Below are 13,430 nucleotides of genomic sequence, written 5' to 3'. Positions count from 1 at the left end.
GGGAGCGTGACTGTTGAGTAACAGAGATACAAGAACAAACCTAGCAGAGATAGGAGGGCAATAATTAAGGCTGCTGTGGTTATTTCTTGTCTGGTAAGTGCTTGAATGATGGGTCATTGAGGCAGGAAGCCTGTAAGTGGTGGGAGTCCAGGTAAGGCTAGTAGAATGAGCATATGGGTTCATGAGGTTATTACTGCTGATAATTTTAGGGTGTTGGTTGTGTTCAGGGTAAGGAATACGGTGGTGATTATTAGGGTATAGAGGTAGAAGGTTAAGAGAGCGAGTCAAGCCACTCTGCTCCAATAGCCAACAAGGTTCAATCAATCAATGTGTTCCAACAGCTGTTTATCAGCAGCATGCTAATGCTTCAGAGCTACAACTGTCAGCTTAGAGTACATAAAACACCTGCTCTCAAGCAGGGAGCCACAAGATGGAAGGTAGCTCCTCAAGCACTAACTCCTCTTTCACAATACTTGAATCAGTGGAAGATGTATAGAATGGAAGAGTCCTTCCTCACTTTCTTATTTTGCATACTTTAACCCTGTGTGTAGCAGTAGGTGGGTCCAGTTCTGTATTTGTTTGCATCTCTAAATATCTTTTGTGAACATAAGAAAGAAAGATGAAACAAAGCTCATCTGCTTGTTCCACTATGGGGGAAAACAAACAAAAAAACAGGTGTGCAGATGACTCAAATTTCACTTCAGCTCATTGAGAGAGATGGAAGTAAGGCTGGATCTTTATATTCTCAGTACAGCTTTCCAGTTTAGCAGTTCTACATATAAATATTAATGAGGATGTGGCCTTTACCCTAAAATTAAAAGGTTAATGGATATATGTGCAGAATTCTCCCTTTCCTTTTTGAGTACTAGGCATCTCAGAATCCAATATGTATATACACATCTTACAGGGAATAACCTGAAATGGAGCATGGAGTAAATCCAATCTTTCAGGTTTACAACTAGGGTCAGAAGTCACTTGCACAGGTTTCTTTTCATTAATTAGGTTTCAGTGTTTAATTTAACTAGCTTGTTACCCTTTTGTGGCTTTAATCAACCATATTGCAGCCTGGTAGCCTTCCAACTCTTGCTTGTGAAGACAGAGCTTTCTATCCACTCCTCAACAGCCTCAGAAGCTGTTCATGGTGTCACTGAGGGCAAGTACTCAACGATATACTGGAGTCCTGTGCTTGTTCCCACCACCAAGAACCAAAAACTGACTTGCTAGGAGTGTGATACATTTATCACACCCTGAATTTGTATGTCAACACAGCTTGAATAGAATAGAATAAACAGTATCACAGTATCACTAAGGTTGGAAGAGACCTTGAGGATCATCGAGTCCAACCTGTCACCACAGACCTCATGACTAGACCATGGCACCAAGTGCCACATCCAATCCCCTCTTGAACACCTCCAGGGATGAGGACTCCACCACCTCCCTGGGCAGCACATTCCAATGACGAATGACTCTCTTGGTGAAGAACTTTCTCCTCACCTCGAGCCTAAACTTCCCCTGGCACAGCTTGAGACTGTGTCCTCTTGTTCTGAAACCAGGATGGAAGAGACCTTCAAGCTTGCTGTCACACAGTGAGAGCCCCAGTTCTCCAGTCAATAAATCCAGTTCATCATAGCAGTACAATTAGCTCCAAGTTTCCAAACATTCAGCATGGCATACATTCTCTCAAGTTAGGGTCCCAGACACAGGTTATGAGCAGCAACAAATAAAAACATTAAAAATAATTAGGAAAACTATTTTCAGCACTCCCAGGAAGCTAATCTTCCAATCATTCATCTCCTGACTTACTGTCCAATCCTATCATGGTGGGATCTCCCATTTTGAAACACTCTTCAGAGAGAATGACAACACGTGGATAGAAAGTTAGCACTACTAAAAGTGAAGCGAATGGAGAAGATGGACCTGGGAGACATGAAAAATATTAGGGAGGAACAAGCAACTTGGCATTTGAAAAAAACCCAACCAGTTAATTTTTCATTCTCTTTAGTAACCAGGAAGAGTCACAAAAGCAACAATGACTTCTTTGTGAAAGCAAGAGAGAGGAACAACACACAAGACAGAGAGACCTTCAAAAATGCACATAATGAGACCTTGAGGAGAAGGTCAACAAGGGGCACAATTTTCACATCAGTAAGAGAAGAAAATTTTACAGCATTCAGTTGCTTTAAATTGTGCTCCAGAGTAGTCAGGAAATGATAGTCAGCACCTTTGGTGAAAGCCAGAGCATTAGACTGGGTACCTGAACATACTTGACACATTTCTCCACACACTGATGTTTACCAGCAGTGAGAAGCAGCCATTAATATGCCTCCAACTCAAGAGGTTAAAGAGCAGAAAGATTATGCCAATTCCATCTAATTTGTGTTCTTGGGCTTTGGACCATACGAGGCCAGAGCAGATTAGGTGAAGGCAGACAACTTTGGATGCAACTGTACTAAATCACTGCTGATACAAGGATTCATTAGAGATTTCAAATATCTTGGTCTTTTCCAAGTGTCTCAGTGGTATGAAGAATCAAAGATTGCGAGTGAAACAGGTCACAAATATCTTCTAGGAAGAGCTGGCTAGCATAATTCTCCAATAAAGAAAGTAATTTTCACTTTCTGCACCTTGTTTGTCCATCCTGTACTACATTTTGTTATATACATAATTTGGAGACAAAAGGATATCATCTTCATATTTACCACTGTGTTCCAGATAACTATGTAGACACTGCACTGTTCAATTAGACTTCAGTTGTGTTAATGAAGATCTACATTTTCCAAACATTAGGATCATGAAAATAAAGTCTTTGTCAGCATTAAAGCTGATTCAATAAGATACTAATAAATATGCATTTATCATGATCATAGCATAACTTTTGCCTATCAAATGATGATATAAATTAAGAGCAAAACTCTAACTGCTGGGAAATATTCATTCAGCAGAGCAAAACAGCAGATCCAAACTACTGACTTAATGAAAAGTGGCACTCCTCTGATTGTAATAGTTCTGATTTCAGAATGTCATGTTATTGGAAAATAAAAGCTTCCCAAAACTTACTAGAGAAATGAACCATAAACCAAGCGTTCTATGTATTGCTGCCTCGTGGCAATCATCTCCATTTCATGTAGCATGCATAAAAAATGCCTTTAAAACCAGTTATTCTGAGATATGTAACTCAGAATCTGCGTGTGTAGATATCCACACCTCTTTTCGGTGCTTGAAATAAAATCCATCAACTATTCAATCTGTGTCCCACAGCAAAAGACATCTCCCATAATGATGTAACTGTGGTCCCAAGGTGCCTGTTCTGAAGTCTTGAGCTTTTGACTTTGCCACTTTTGGTATGCTGGTAAGTTAAAAAACATTTTGTCACTAACTGCAGTCTCTCCAGTTTTGTGCATAAGGGAAGAGTTCTTGGCTTTTCCATAGTCAAAAGCTACACTGGTTAGGTAATAAATGTAACCTTACACTCACTCCCAAAGGTCCTAATCATGCTGAAACACAATGATGCCTCTTTCTATTCTCTTTGCATTGTCTGTTTTCATAGACACATGGAAGGTTGAAAAAAAAAAAAAAAAGCTTGACAAAGGAAAATGTGTCACCAGCACAGGACCATGATAATGATCAAAAGCTTAGCAGGAGTGACAATTTTAAGGCTTCCCCTGTGTAAAGGACCTGCACCCATTTCACTTCACACATAAAGCTAAAGCCTAATGTGACCTGAACAGTTTGAGCAAAATAAACATCCAAGTTGAAACTTCTGCTACTACATCCATCATAATGTAAGCAGGGTTCTCTTCAGCAAGACCCCAAATATTTGCTCTCTACTCCTCATCAACATTAACAAGCATTTTCTCCATTGTCATCCTCTTTGTTAATTTCTGCCATCACAGACCTAAGAGTTTGAAAGCACTGTCTTTATCAAGGTCCAAACAGCAACATCAGAAACTAAGGAAACAAACAGCGACTCTGTTTTAAGTGATACACAACAAAGCCAGAAAAGAAAGATAATTGCAGCAATCCATCTGACAGCCAGAATGTAGTAGCAGTCATTAGCAACACTGGACGTGCCCATTTCGACTCTTACATACAGCTACCCACACTGAAACTACCTCAGCTACTACACACACCTACAAAGGTTTAAGTGGCACCAGCAGCCAATCCTTCAACTACATATATTTTTTAATGGATGTCTATTAATTTGAAATACAAAGATAAGCTCAGTGCCAGGAAGGACAACAGCAGCGTATTTTGCTCAGTGAAGATTACTCCTGCATAGCACATCTCTCTGCAAGCCTCTGTCTCTGCATGTCAAGATAGAGGAGCTAAGGTAGCTAAATTGAGAAGTGGCCATATCTGAAAATCCACTGCATAATCATCACTGCCAGTGTAGTCTGACCTTCAATTTGGCCAAGTGCATGTGTCCATCCCTACATGTGACAGTGGCCCTCTGTCAATGGCTTTCCTCAATGTCCTCTTTCTCAAATTAAAGAGGGGGTGAAGAAAAGGTAAGTTAGAAATTCCTCATCATGGCAAACTGATCCTCCTAACCCTGGCCTCGAAAGGGACTTCAAGGGTCCTCTGGTCCCATGTTTCTCGGGAAAGACATGGATTAAGTCATTGCCTTCTCTTTCATATGCTTTCTCAACAAAACACACCAGCGCCACGCACCAGCAAAAAGGGCTAACAGGTGTGTACAATTAATACAATTAAATGCTAATAAGAACTTTATTTTCTTAAAACAAACAAACAAGGCTGCAGAGTGATTGCTGTTAGCTTTGAAATGGGAGCACCCAAGGAACATCCTACTACTTGTATGACAACAGGAACTCAGGCTAGATACAAAAGTCCTTAAACCCTAAGAAAACATGAAAAATGCATTCAAAAAGTTACAAGCAAGGTGGTGTTTGTCACAAGAGACAGTTCACAGCCTCAAAACATCACTGGGTCATAATACAAGGCACAATTACTTCTTTCTTTTTTTTTTTTTTATGATGATGACTGCCACTCTAAAAACTAATGAAAGAGAACTCCTGTCCTCCTGCACTGACAACAGAAAAAGAGGCACAAACAAGAAATAAGAATATACTGTATTTATGTCAGACAGAAAACATACATGTCACCACACAGAAGCAGAAATGCTGAACCACAGAACTGTAAGGGTTGGAAGGCACCTCAAGGATCATCTAGTTCCAACACCACTGCCATGGGCAGGGACATTTTCCAATAGATCAGGTTGCCTAGAGCCACATCCAGCCTGGCCTTAAAAAACCCCAGGGATGAGGCTTCCACCACCTCCCTGGGCAACCTGTTCCAGTGTGTCATCACCCTTATGGTGAAAAACTTCTTCCTAACATCTAATCCCCCCAGTCCTATCACTCCCTGACACCCTAAAAAGTCCCTCCCCAGCTTTTCTGTAGCCCCCTTCAGATACTGGAAGGCCACAATAAGGTCTCCTTGGAGCCTTCTCTTCTCCAAACTGAACAGCTCCAACTCTCTCAACCTATCCTCACAGGAGAGGTGCTCCAGCCCTCTCAAAAGGAACACACTTAAAATGTTATAAACCACACCAAAGGGTTTAAAAAGTTTAACATTTCTGAGAAGGCAAGCTCCAGAATGCACACAAAACACCCGTAAGAGAAATCGCATTACAAGGTTTGTAGCTTCCAGAAGTCTGCCATGTCTACACTACACTGGTTTTAATCCCCCTGCTGAAGTTAATTTGTTTTACAGACTAGGACACATAAATAATGCATTCCTCCCAGAATAAAAACAAAAGAAAACAAACAAAAAACAGCCAAAAAAAAAAAACCACCAGAAAACAGAAAACTCTGCAGAAAGGCTTTAACTTGCACATCAGATTTGGTATCTACCATTTCGGCACGCTGTCAAAACAGAGCACTGAACGCTCGGTATCTTTTATATTGTTATGGTACAAGAGAGAAACATTTTCCTCTTACCTGTGCTCTAGGTCTCGGATGGACACTATCACTCCAGAAGTTGATGCCTTCTGCTGCAGGGCGGCCAAAAAGGTGAACTCGCTTTTGTTGCGGAAGAGCTGAATTAGCTTCTCGCTCACGTGGGGCGCTGCGTGGATTTCTCTTTCTACATCTGGGTAGTTTGTTTTTGAAAAAGAGGAAGAGAAGGAAACAAGAGTACAGTAAAAATGCTACACCAGAAAGATTCAGGTTTCATTTTTCACTTTCCCTTCAGCATTTTTCATTTCTGAGAATCGGCTACCTCTCTCCGCCACTGCACCTGCTCGGAGAAGGAACCCAAGTGGCATCCCTTGTCAGCGTGGCCGCTTGTCACTTTGACAAGTTCACAACTGGTCAGCTGCTGAGTTTCTGACAGAATTTTTGACAGGATGCCGAGCCGTTTGTGTCTGCTGTGAGCAGATTAAGTTGCTGTAAATAAGGTGTGCTGCAGTCAGATAAATCAGCTCCTAAGTTCTGAGGAATCTCAGGCACTGCCTCTCCCAGCACAATTCACCAAGCGCCAATTTCAGTCTTTACCACTGACTCCGCTACCACCTCTCCGTCGTACATCAGAGGAAACCTGTCCTTGCCCTGCATAAGGCAGAGATGTATGATAGCTAATAATGCTATATGGCTGTGCTTCTGCCTGAGAAATAAATACAGGACACGCTTGCAACCCGCCATCGTTTCAGGGACTTCTCAGTTTGAACAAGCAAAGCGTGACAGCTCATGCAATATTTATTAAACCACAGCTTGACCAGGCAGATGCAGAAACACTTCAGCCTCACTAATCCTGCTGATGTCCAAGCAGCCACATGCCTTCTCAGTTTGATCTCCTAAGATTCCAATGCACCATCTCCCACCACATTCATTTTCATCTCCTCCTTTTCTTCACAACATATCATCACTACGAGAGGCAGTTAAGGACAAAAGGGAGAAATCATGGGCATTTCACCTCCCCACCCCTTGCCATGTCTCTCATGCTGGGCCTTTGTCACACATTTGCAAGACCTGTGCCACTTGTGGTCACAACCATTTAGAAGCCCAGTGGCTTCCTTTCCAAAGGTTTACTTTGAAGCCAGAAATGCTGGCACAAATTCTCAGCTGGTAGAAAACCATAGTGGAACTGTACTGAATCCTGAGAATCAGGCCCAGCATGAATGCTGTACACACAAAGAAGTGATGGGATTTACAATTCAGAATTTCTCTGCGGGAAAAAAAGAAAAGAGAAGGGGGAAAAAAGGGAGGGGGAAAGGCAGGGAAAAAAATGTGTCATTAAATGAGGCTTTGCAGACAGAAAGAGAGGCTGGCTTGAAAAACAACCTGGAACTCAAAAAAACACAACTACTGAGGGAATGCCATGGACTGAAACCAAACTCCAAGGAAAAAGTACTCAAGCATGTTTGGTAATTGGTTGTCTCAGTTTTTCCTGTGCAGCTTAAAGCCCTCCAAATGAGCCTACACACTCAGAATCCCTAACACCCTTCCACTCTGAACAGCTCACCCCTGAAATGTACTGCAAATTAGACAGCAAAAATCATGTTATCAGTTAAAAAATCTTTGCCAGGGGCTCAAATTCACCTGATAAATAAATATGATGCCTGCTTTACAGCCTCAAACTATTGGTCTGCCCAACATCACTTTTATCATAGCACAGCAATAATCTTCAAAGAACAACGAAATCTTTTCCACCTGCCATCAGAAAGGGGAGCAGAGAGATAAACAACCCAGCACAGAACACCTGATTATGATTTATCTATCTAGATTTCATTATCTTTACCATTACTGGTCATAAATGTTATCTAGTTTATTTTTACAAAGCTGGAGATGATGGGGGAGACACAAACCTACACAGCCCATACACCATTACATTCACCAGTACCCAGTTTGCTACACAGACAAGGCAATTCACCTGTATTGAGTTCCAAGGTACAATTAAAACTCAGAGATAAAATGTTCAAGAAGTGAAAGGAAGATAATTATCCTTGTTTTGAAGGTTAGTATCTCACAATTTGGGATTGTTTGTTTGGGTGGGGTTTTGCCTAAAGGTGGCACAACTGCCAGAAATCTCACATCCCTTATCAAAGCTTTCAAGGATGAAGGGAGAGGGGAAGGGAGAGGGGAAGGGAGAGGGGAAGGGAGAGGGGAAGGGAGAGGGGAAGGGAGAGGGGAAGGGAGAGGGGAAGGGAGAGGGGAAGGGAGAGGGGAAGGGAGAGGGGAAGGGAGAGGGGAAGGGAGAGGGGAAGGGAGAGGGGAAGGGAGAGGGGAAGGGAGAGGGGAAGGGAGAGGGGAAGGGAGAGGGGAAGGGAGAGGGGAAGGGAGAGGGGAAGGGAGAGGGGAAGGGAGAGGGGAAGGGAGAGGGGAAGGGAGAGGGGAAGGGAGAGGGGAAGGGAGAGGGGAAGGGAGAGGGGAAGGGAGAGGGGAAGGGAGAGGGGAAGGGAGAGGGGAAGGGAGAGGGGAAGGGAGAGGGGAAGGGAGAGGGGAAGGGAGAGGGGAAGGGAGAGGGGAAGGGAGAGGGGAAGGGAGAGGGGAAGGGAGAGGGGAAGGGAGAGGGGAAGGGAGAGGGGAAGGGAGAGGGGAAGGGAGAGGGGAAGGGAGAGGGGAAGGGAGAGGGGAAGGGAGAGGGGAAGGGAGAGGGGAAGGGAGAGGGGAAGGGAGAGGGGAAGGGAGAGGGGAAGGGAGAGGGGAAGGGAGAGGGGAAGGGAGAGGGGAAGGGAGAGGGGAAGGGAGAGTTTTGATAACCAGATCTTATAGTAGATATCTCTCCAATGGGATTGTTTAGAATCATCTTTGTTTTCCTTTTACACACCCAACAGTGATTTATTTACATTTTACTACTTTTCTGTTCAAAATCTGTGAAAAAAATTAAAGGCATAGCCTAAACCTCCCACAGGCACTTACCCGGCAATTCCACTGCAAGATGGCAAAAGTCCAGCCTTCAAGTGGACTCATAAAGCTAAGGAGCCCAGCAAGGCTCACAGGGATTCAGAGGGCACATGATGTGGCATTTTGAACACAAGCCTGTCAGAGTGATGACCACAGCCCTGGGCTCACAATCGGGGGCCTGACTACTGGGAAGGAGCCACACAGTGTCTCACTGAAGGCATGACCCAGTCAACACTGTATCACCTCAGCCCCATGGGCCAGCCTGCCAGCCCCTCTCTGGCAGTGTCCTTACTCACACCACGCAATCTAATCATGGTTTAGTTGATTAGATGGTGTTGGATGATGGGTTGGACACAATGATCTCAAAGGTGGCTTCCAACCTGGTCTATTCTATTCTAATTGCTGGGCATGTCATCTGTTGGTGTGCAGAAACCAACACACAGTCTCAAGCTGCGCCAGGGGAGGTTTAGACTCGAAGTGAGGAGAAAGTTCTTCACTGAGAGAGTCATTCGTCATTGGAATGTGCTGCCCAGGGAGGTGGTGGAGTCACCGTCCCTGGAGGTATTCAAGAGGAGACTGGACGTGGCACTTGGTGCCATGGTCTAGTCAAGGGGTCTGTGGAGACAGGTTGGACTCGATGATCCTTGGGGTCTCTTCCAACCTTAGTGATACTGTGAAAGCAGCCTACAAATGAACTGGCAGTATGATCCACTTAAGAGTAAGGGCTTTCTGTTTTCAGGTTGATTTTCACACTTCAAAAGAAAAGGGGGAAAAAAAAAGAAAGAAAGAAAGAAAGAAAAGGAAAGAAAATTGAGAATACATACACCTCCTCACCACAGGTGCCTGAAAGGGAAAATACTCTTTATGCTCTCCATAAAAATAACTGTCTGCTTGTAATGAAATGTCATATTTCCTCCATAATATAGAACAATATAGGTTTATACAGTAATCTTCAGTGAAACATCACTGCACCCTTGAATGGTAATGCAATCTCAGCAAAAAAAATATGAAACAAACATAGATACGACTTTCATATGCCCTTCCATGTGATTATATTTCCTTAATTTGAAATACTGACTGTCTGGAGGGTTGGTGTGTTGTGGTGTTTTTTTAATGTACCAGAGTGTTTCTAAAATTAACCAAGCAAAGAAAAAAAAAGAGGGGGAAAAAAAAACACCACACCACACAAATGTACACAATTATCTCAAAAAGCAACAGATACAAATCTTCTCAGAGCACCAAGTGAAGGCAACTTTCTGCCTTCAGTGAAAGAGAGAAGCAGAAGATACACCTGTGTCTGAGGGAGAACATTTGTTGCTTGATTTTAATGCCTTTTTCTTTTTTTTCTTTAAAGCCACAAGTCCAAGGAAGAAAAGCCAAGCACAAAGCAATGCTGCAGTTTGCCAGGACAGCCAAACCCATTCAGCCGCTGCCGTCCCACATTTCCCCGCCTGGTGCTAGCACTCCTGTTCCCTGGGACACCACCTTGCCTTCTCCTGGTTGCCCTGTCCCACATGAGAGCATTCAGCCCATGTCAAGCACAGAATCACAGAATCACCAAGGTTGGAAGAGACCTCAAAGATCATCAAGTCCAACCTGTCACCACAGACCTCATGACCAAACCATCGCACCAAGCGCCACATCCAATCCCCTCTTGAACATCTCCAGGGATGGCAACTCCACCACCTCCCTGGGCAGCACATTCCAATGGTTAACAACTCTCTCAGCGAAGAACTTTCTCCTCACCTCCAGCCTAAACTTCCCCTGGTGCAGCTTGAGACTGTGTCCCCTTGTTCTGTTGGTGCTTGCCTGGGAGAAGACACCAACCCCCTCCTGACTACAACCACCTTTCAGGTAGTTGTAGACAGCAAAAAGGTCTCCCCTGAGCCTTCTCTTCTCCAGGCTAAACAACCCCAGCTCCCTTAGCCTCTCCTCACAGGGCTGTGCTCAAGGTCACCCAACACCTCATGACTACTAAACCATGGCACCAAGTGCCATATCCAATCCCCTCTTGAACACCTCCAGGGATGGTGACTCCACCACCTCCCTGGGCAGCACATTCCAATGGCACAACCTTACCAAACCAAAAAGAGCTACCAGAGGAACAGGCACCCAGTGCTAAACTTACAGAGGGGATCAGCAGCATAACTCCAGCCAGGATCTGCAAATGAAGACCACAGCACCCTGCCTGGCTGCAGCAAGCTCTTACACAGTCAGCCACCTTGCTAAATTCCACCTGCAGCTGCAATTACTCACAACACTCACTTGCAGGACCTTCAAAATAAGACTCAGAATTTTCTTTTAGCATGGGGTTGGTTTCACTTCATCAGAAGACCAGTCCAGGTGAATGGTCATGGTGCTCTGGGGCCAGTGATGTCAGGGCAAGCATTACCCTGTACGTATGAAAAGTACTGGTACTTTGGGTCATTCCAACCCTGTGTGACAAATGGAATTAAGAAGGTACAATAACTCAGGATTCCAAACCTGATTTAGGCCCTCAAGTCACGTCTGTCTGTGTGAATCCACTGGTCAAGGCATTACCAGCTCTGGCAACTGAAAACTAAAATCTCAGGCTTTTGCCACTTATAGCCCAGGATATATTAGAAGCCCAAATAAGAAGGTGGCTTCATTAGAAACAGTAAAAGAATGCTGTTACCACACAGAAGCAGGCAAAATGAGTTAGACAAAGAAAAGCATCATGCTAGGAAAGCAGGTAATGTTTTTGCCACTCATTTTGATGACGGTGTCAACAACTCATGGTACTAAGTGAGGTTGAGGGAGCTGGGGTTGTTTAGCCTGGAGAAGAGGAGGCTCAAGGGAGACCTTATTGCTCTCTACAACTACCTGAAAGGTGGTTGTAGCCAGGAGGGGGTTGGTCTCTTCTCCCAGGCAATCAGCACCAGAACAAGAGGACACAGTCTCAAGCTGCACCAGGGGAAGTTTAGGCTGGAGGTGAGGAGAAAGTTCTTTGCTGAGAGAGTTGTTAACCATTGGAATGTGCTGCCCAGGGAGGTGGTGGAGTTGCCATCCCTGGAGGTGTTCAAGAGGGGATTGGATGTGGCACTTGGTGCCATGGTTTAGTAGTCATGAGGTCCTGGGTGACAGGTTGGACTTGATGAACCTTGAGGTCTTTTCCAACCTTATTGATTCTATGATTTGGGATGGAATTTTAAGCAGAGAAAAACATGTACCAATTCTTACAAGCTGAATCCAAATCCATCTAGAAAAGGATTGTTTTCTTTAACAGACGTTTCCATTAAAGGAAAAATGCTTACATTCAGTTCCAAATCAAACCACCATTTCTAAAGCAATACATATTTCTGGATAGGATAGGATAGGAGTTAACCAGGTTGGAAAAGACCTTTGAGATCATCAAGTCCAACCTATCACCCAACACCATCTAATCAACTAAACCATGGCACCAAGTGCCTCAGCCAGTCTCTTCCTAAACACCCTTAGTGATGGTGATTCATCCACTAGCCTGCTTGAATACCTAATTCCTTTTATTTCCTTGCTTTGGTAGAGAACATACAGCAGAACATGTTGCTTCATTGGCACCTTCAATCATCTTAAAGCTATTTGTTTCAACATGCTTTCAGGAGATCCTCTGTAGAGTCACTTTGGACAAGCAAGCAAAAATGAACTGTACAAGACACAATCTGGATTTCAGCTACAGCAATTTAGGAACTGAATACAGCAGCATACATTGCTTGCATGTTGCTATGGGCAAAATCCAGTAAAACTGAAATCTCTATTATAAACAAACAAACAGAGTGCCTCCATTTTTTTAAGTCATCAGTTATCAAAAAAACAGAGCCAAGAGTAGAAGAATGATCTGAAACAAGCAGCTCTCAGCATAGTTTGTAAACATTGCTCAGAATGAAATCACACAACAGCATCATAAAACCCTTCCTGCTCACTAAAGGTGCTTCATCAAAGTCTCACTACTGGTGATGGATGCCCACTCTTACCCACTCCTCCGAAACCATTGAGTCCACATAAGTCTGACAGATCCAGAAGTTCACAGAAGGATGCTAACACTAACAATGGGGATCTTCTCCCAAACAAAAGGTCATTTCACTGCCAAGCAGGGAAACACTCAGGATGGGTGTCCCTCCCTGCATAACAAGGGCAGAATACAGCTATCTGCAAACAGCATATTTTATTTTAAGCTGTGGGGAGCAAATCTACACAAATTTCTCCTTATATGCAAACAAAAAACAGACTTTACAACATGCTCCTGTCATGGGAACAGGCACGGAGCCAGGTATATCCCTCAGAGCACTTTTGGTGCTTAACTAGGCTACTGGCACTGAGGCTCGAGACAGCCCACAAATACCCACCAGCCAAGCTGCAGCATACCCAGACATCACTTAAGCACACACCCAAATTCATCCACCATGCCTGCCATTTGCCTACATTGCTTCCAAATCAGGATAAAGCATAGGTTTCAGCAGGCTGTGAGCTACTGCCATGGGAAAATAATTGCAGCCTTACATTAAGGTGCTAAGCAAGCACTATGCTGCTCTCTGGGGACCCTTGCACTGCAACAGGGGTGACCAGCAA

At 43.9% G+C, this 13,430-nt stretch overlaps 1 protein-coding gene across 3 annotated transcripts in view; it reads right to left on the bottom strand.

The window, feature by feature from the left end:
- Window positions 1–13,430, bottom strand: part of NELL1 (neural EGFL like 1) — a 343,290-nt gene that overhangs the window by 305,660 nt on the left and 24,200 nt on the right. For all 3 annotated transcript variants that reach the window (XM_054171658.1, XM_054171659.1, XM_054171660.1), the window contains exon 3: window positions 5,961–6,111. In XM_054171658.1, the coding sequence (XP_054027633.1) occupies window positions 5,961–6,111 (151 nt within the window). The remainder of the gene's footprint in view (window positions 1–5,960; window positions 6,112–13,430) is intronic.

Source organism: Dryobates pubescens, chromosome 22 (genome assembly GCF_014839835.1).
Source record: "Dryobates pubescens isolate bDryPub1 chromosome 22, bDryPub1.pri, whole genome shotgun sequence".
In the NCBI taxonomy this organism is placed as follows: Eukaryota; Metazoa; Chordata; class Aves; order Piciformes; family Picidae; genus Dryobates; species Dryobates pubescens.
The sequence above is the reverse complement of the archived record's forward strand: the minus strand, read 5'-3'. Positions and strand labels throughout refer to the sequence as shown.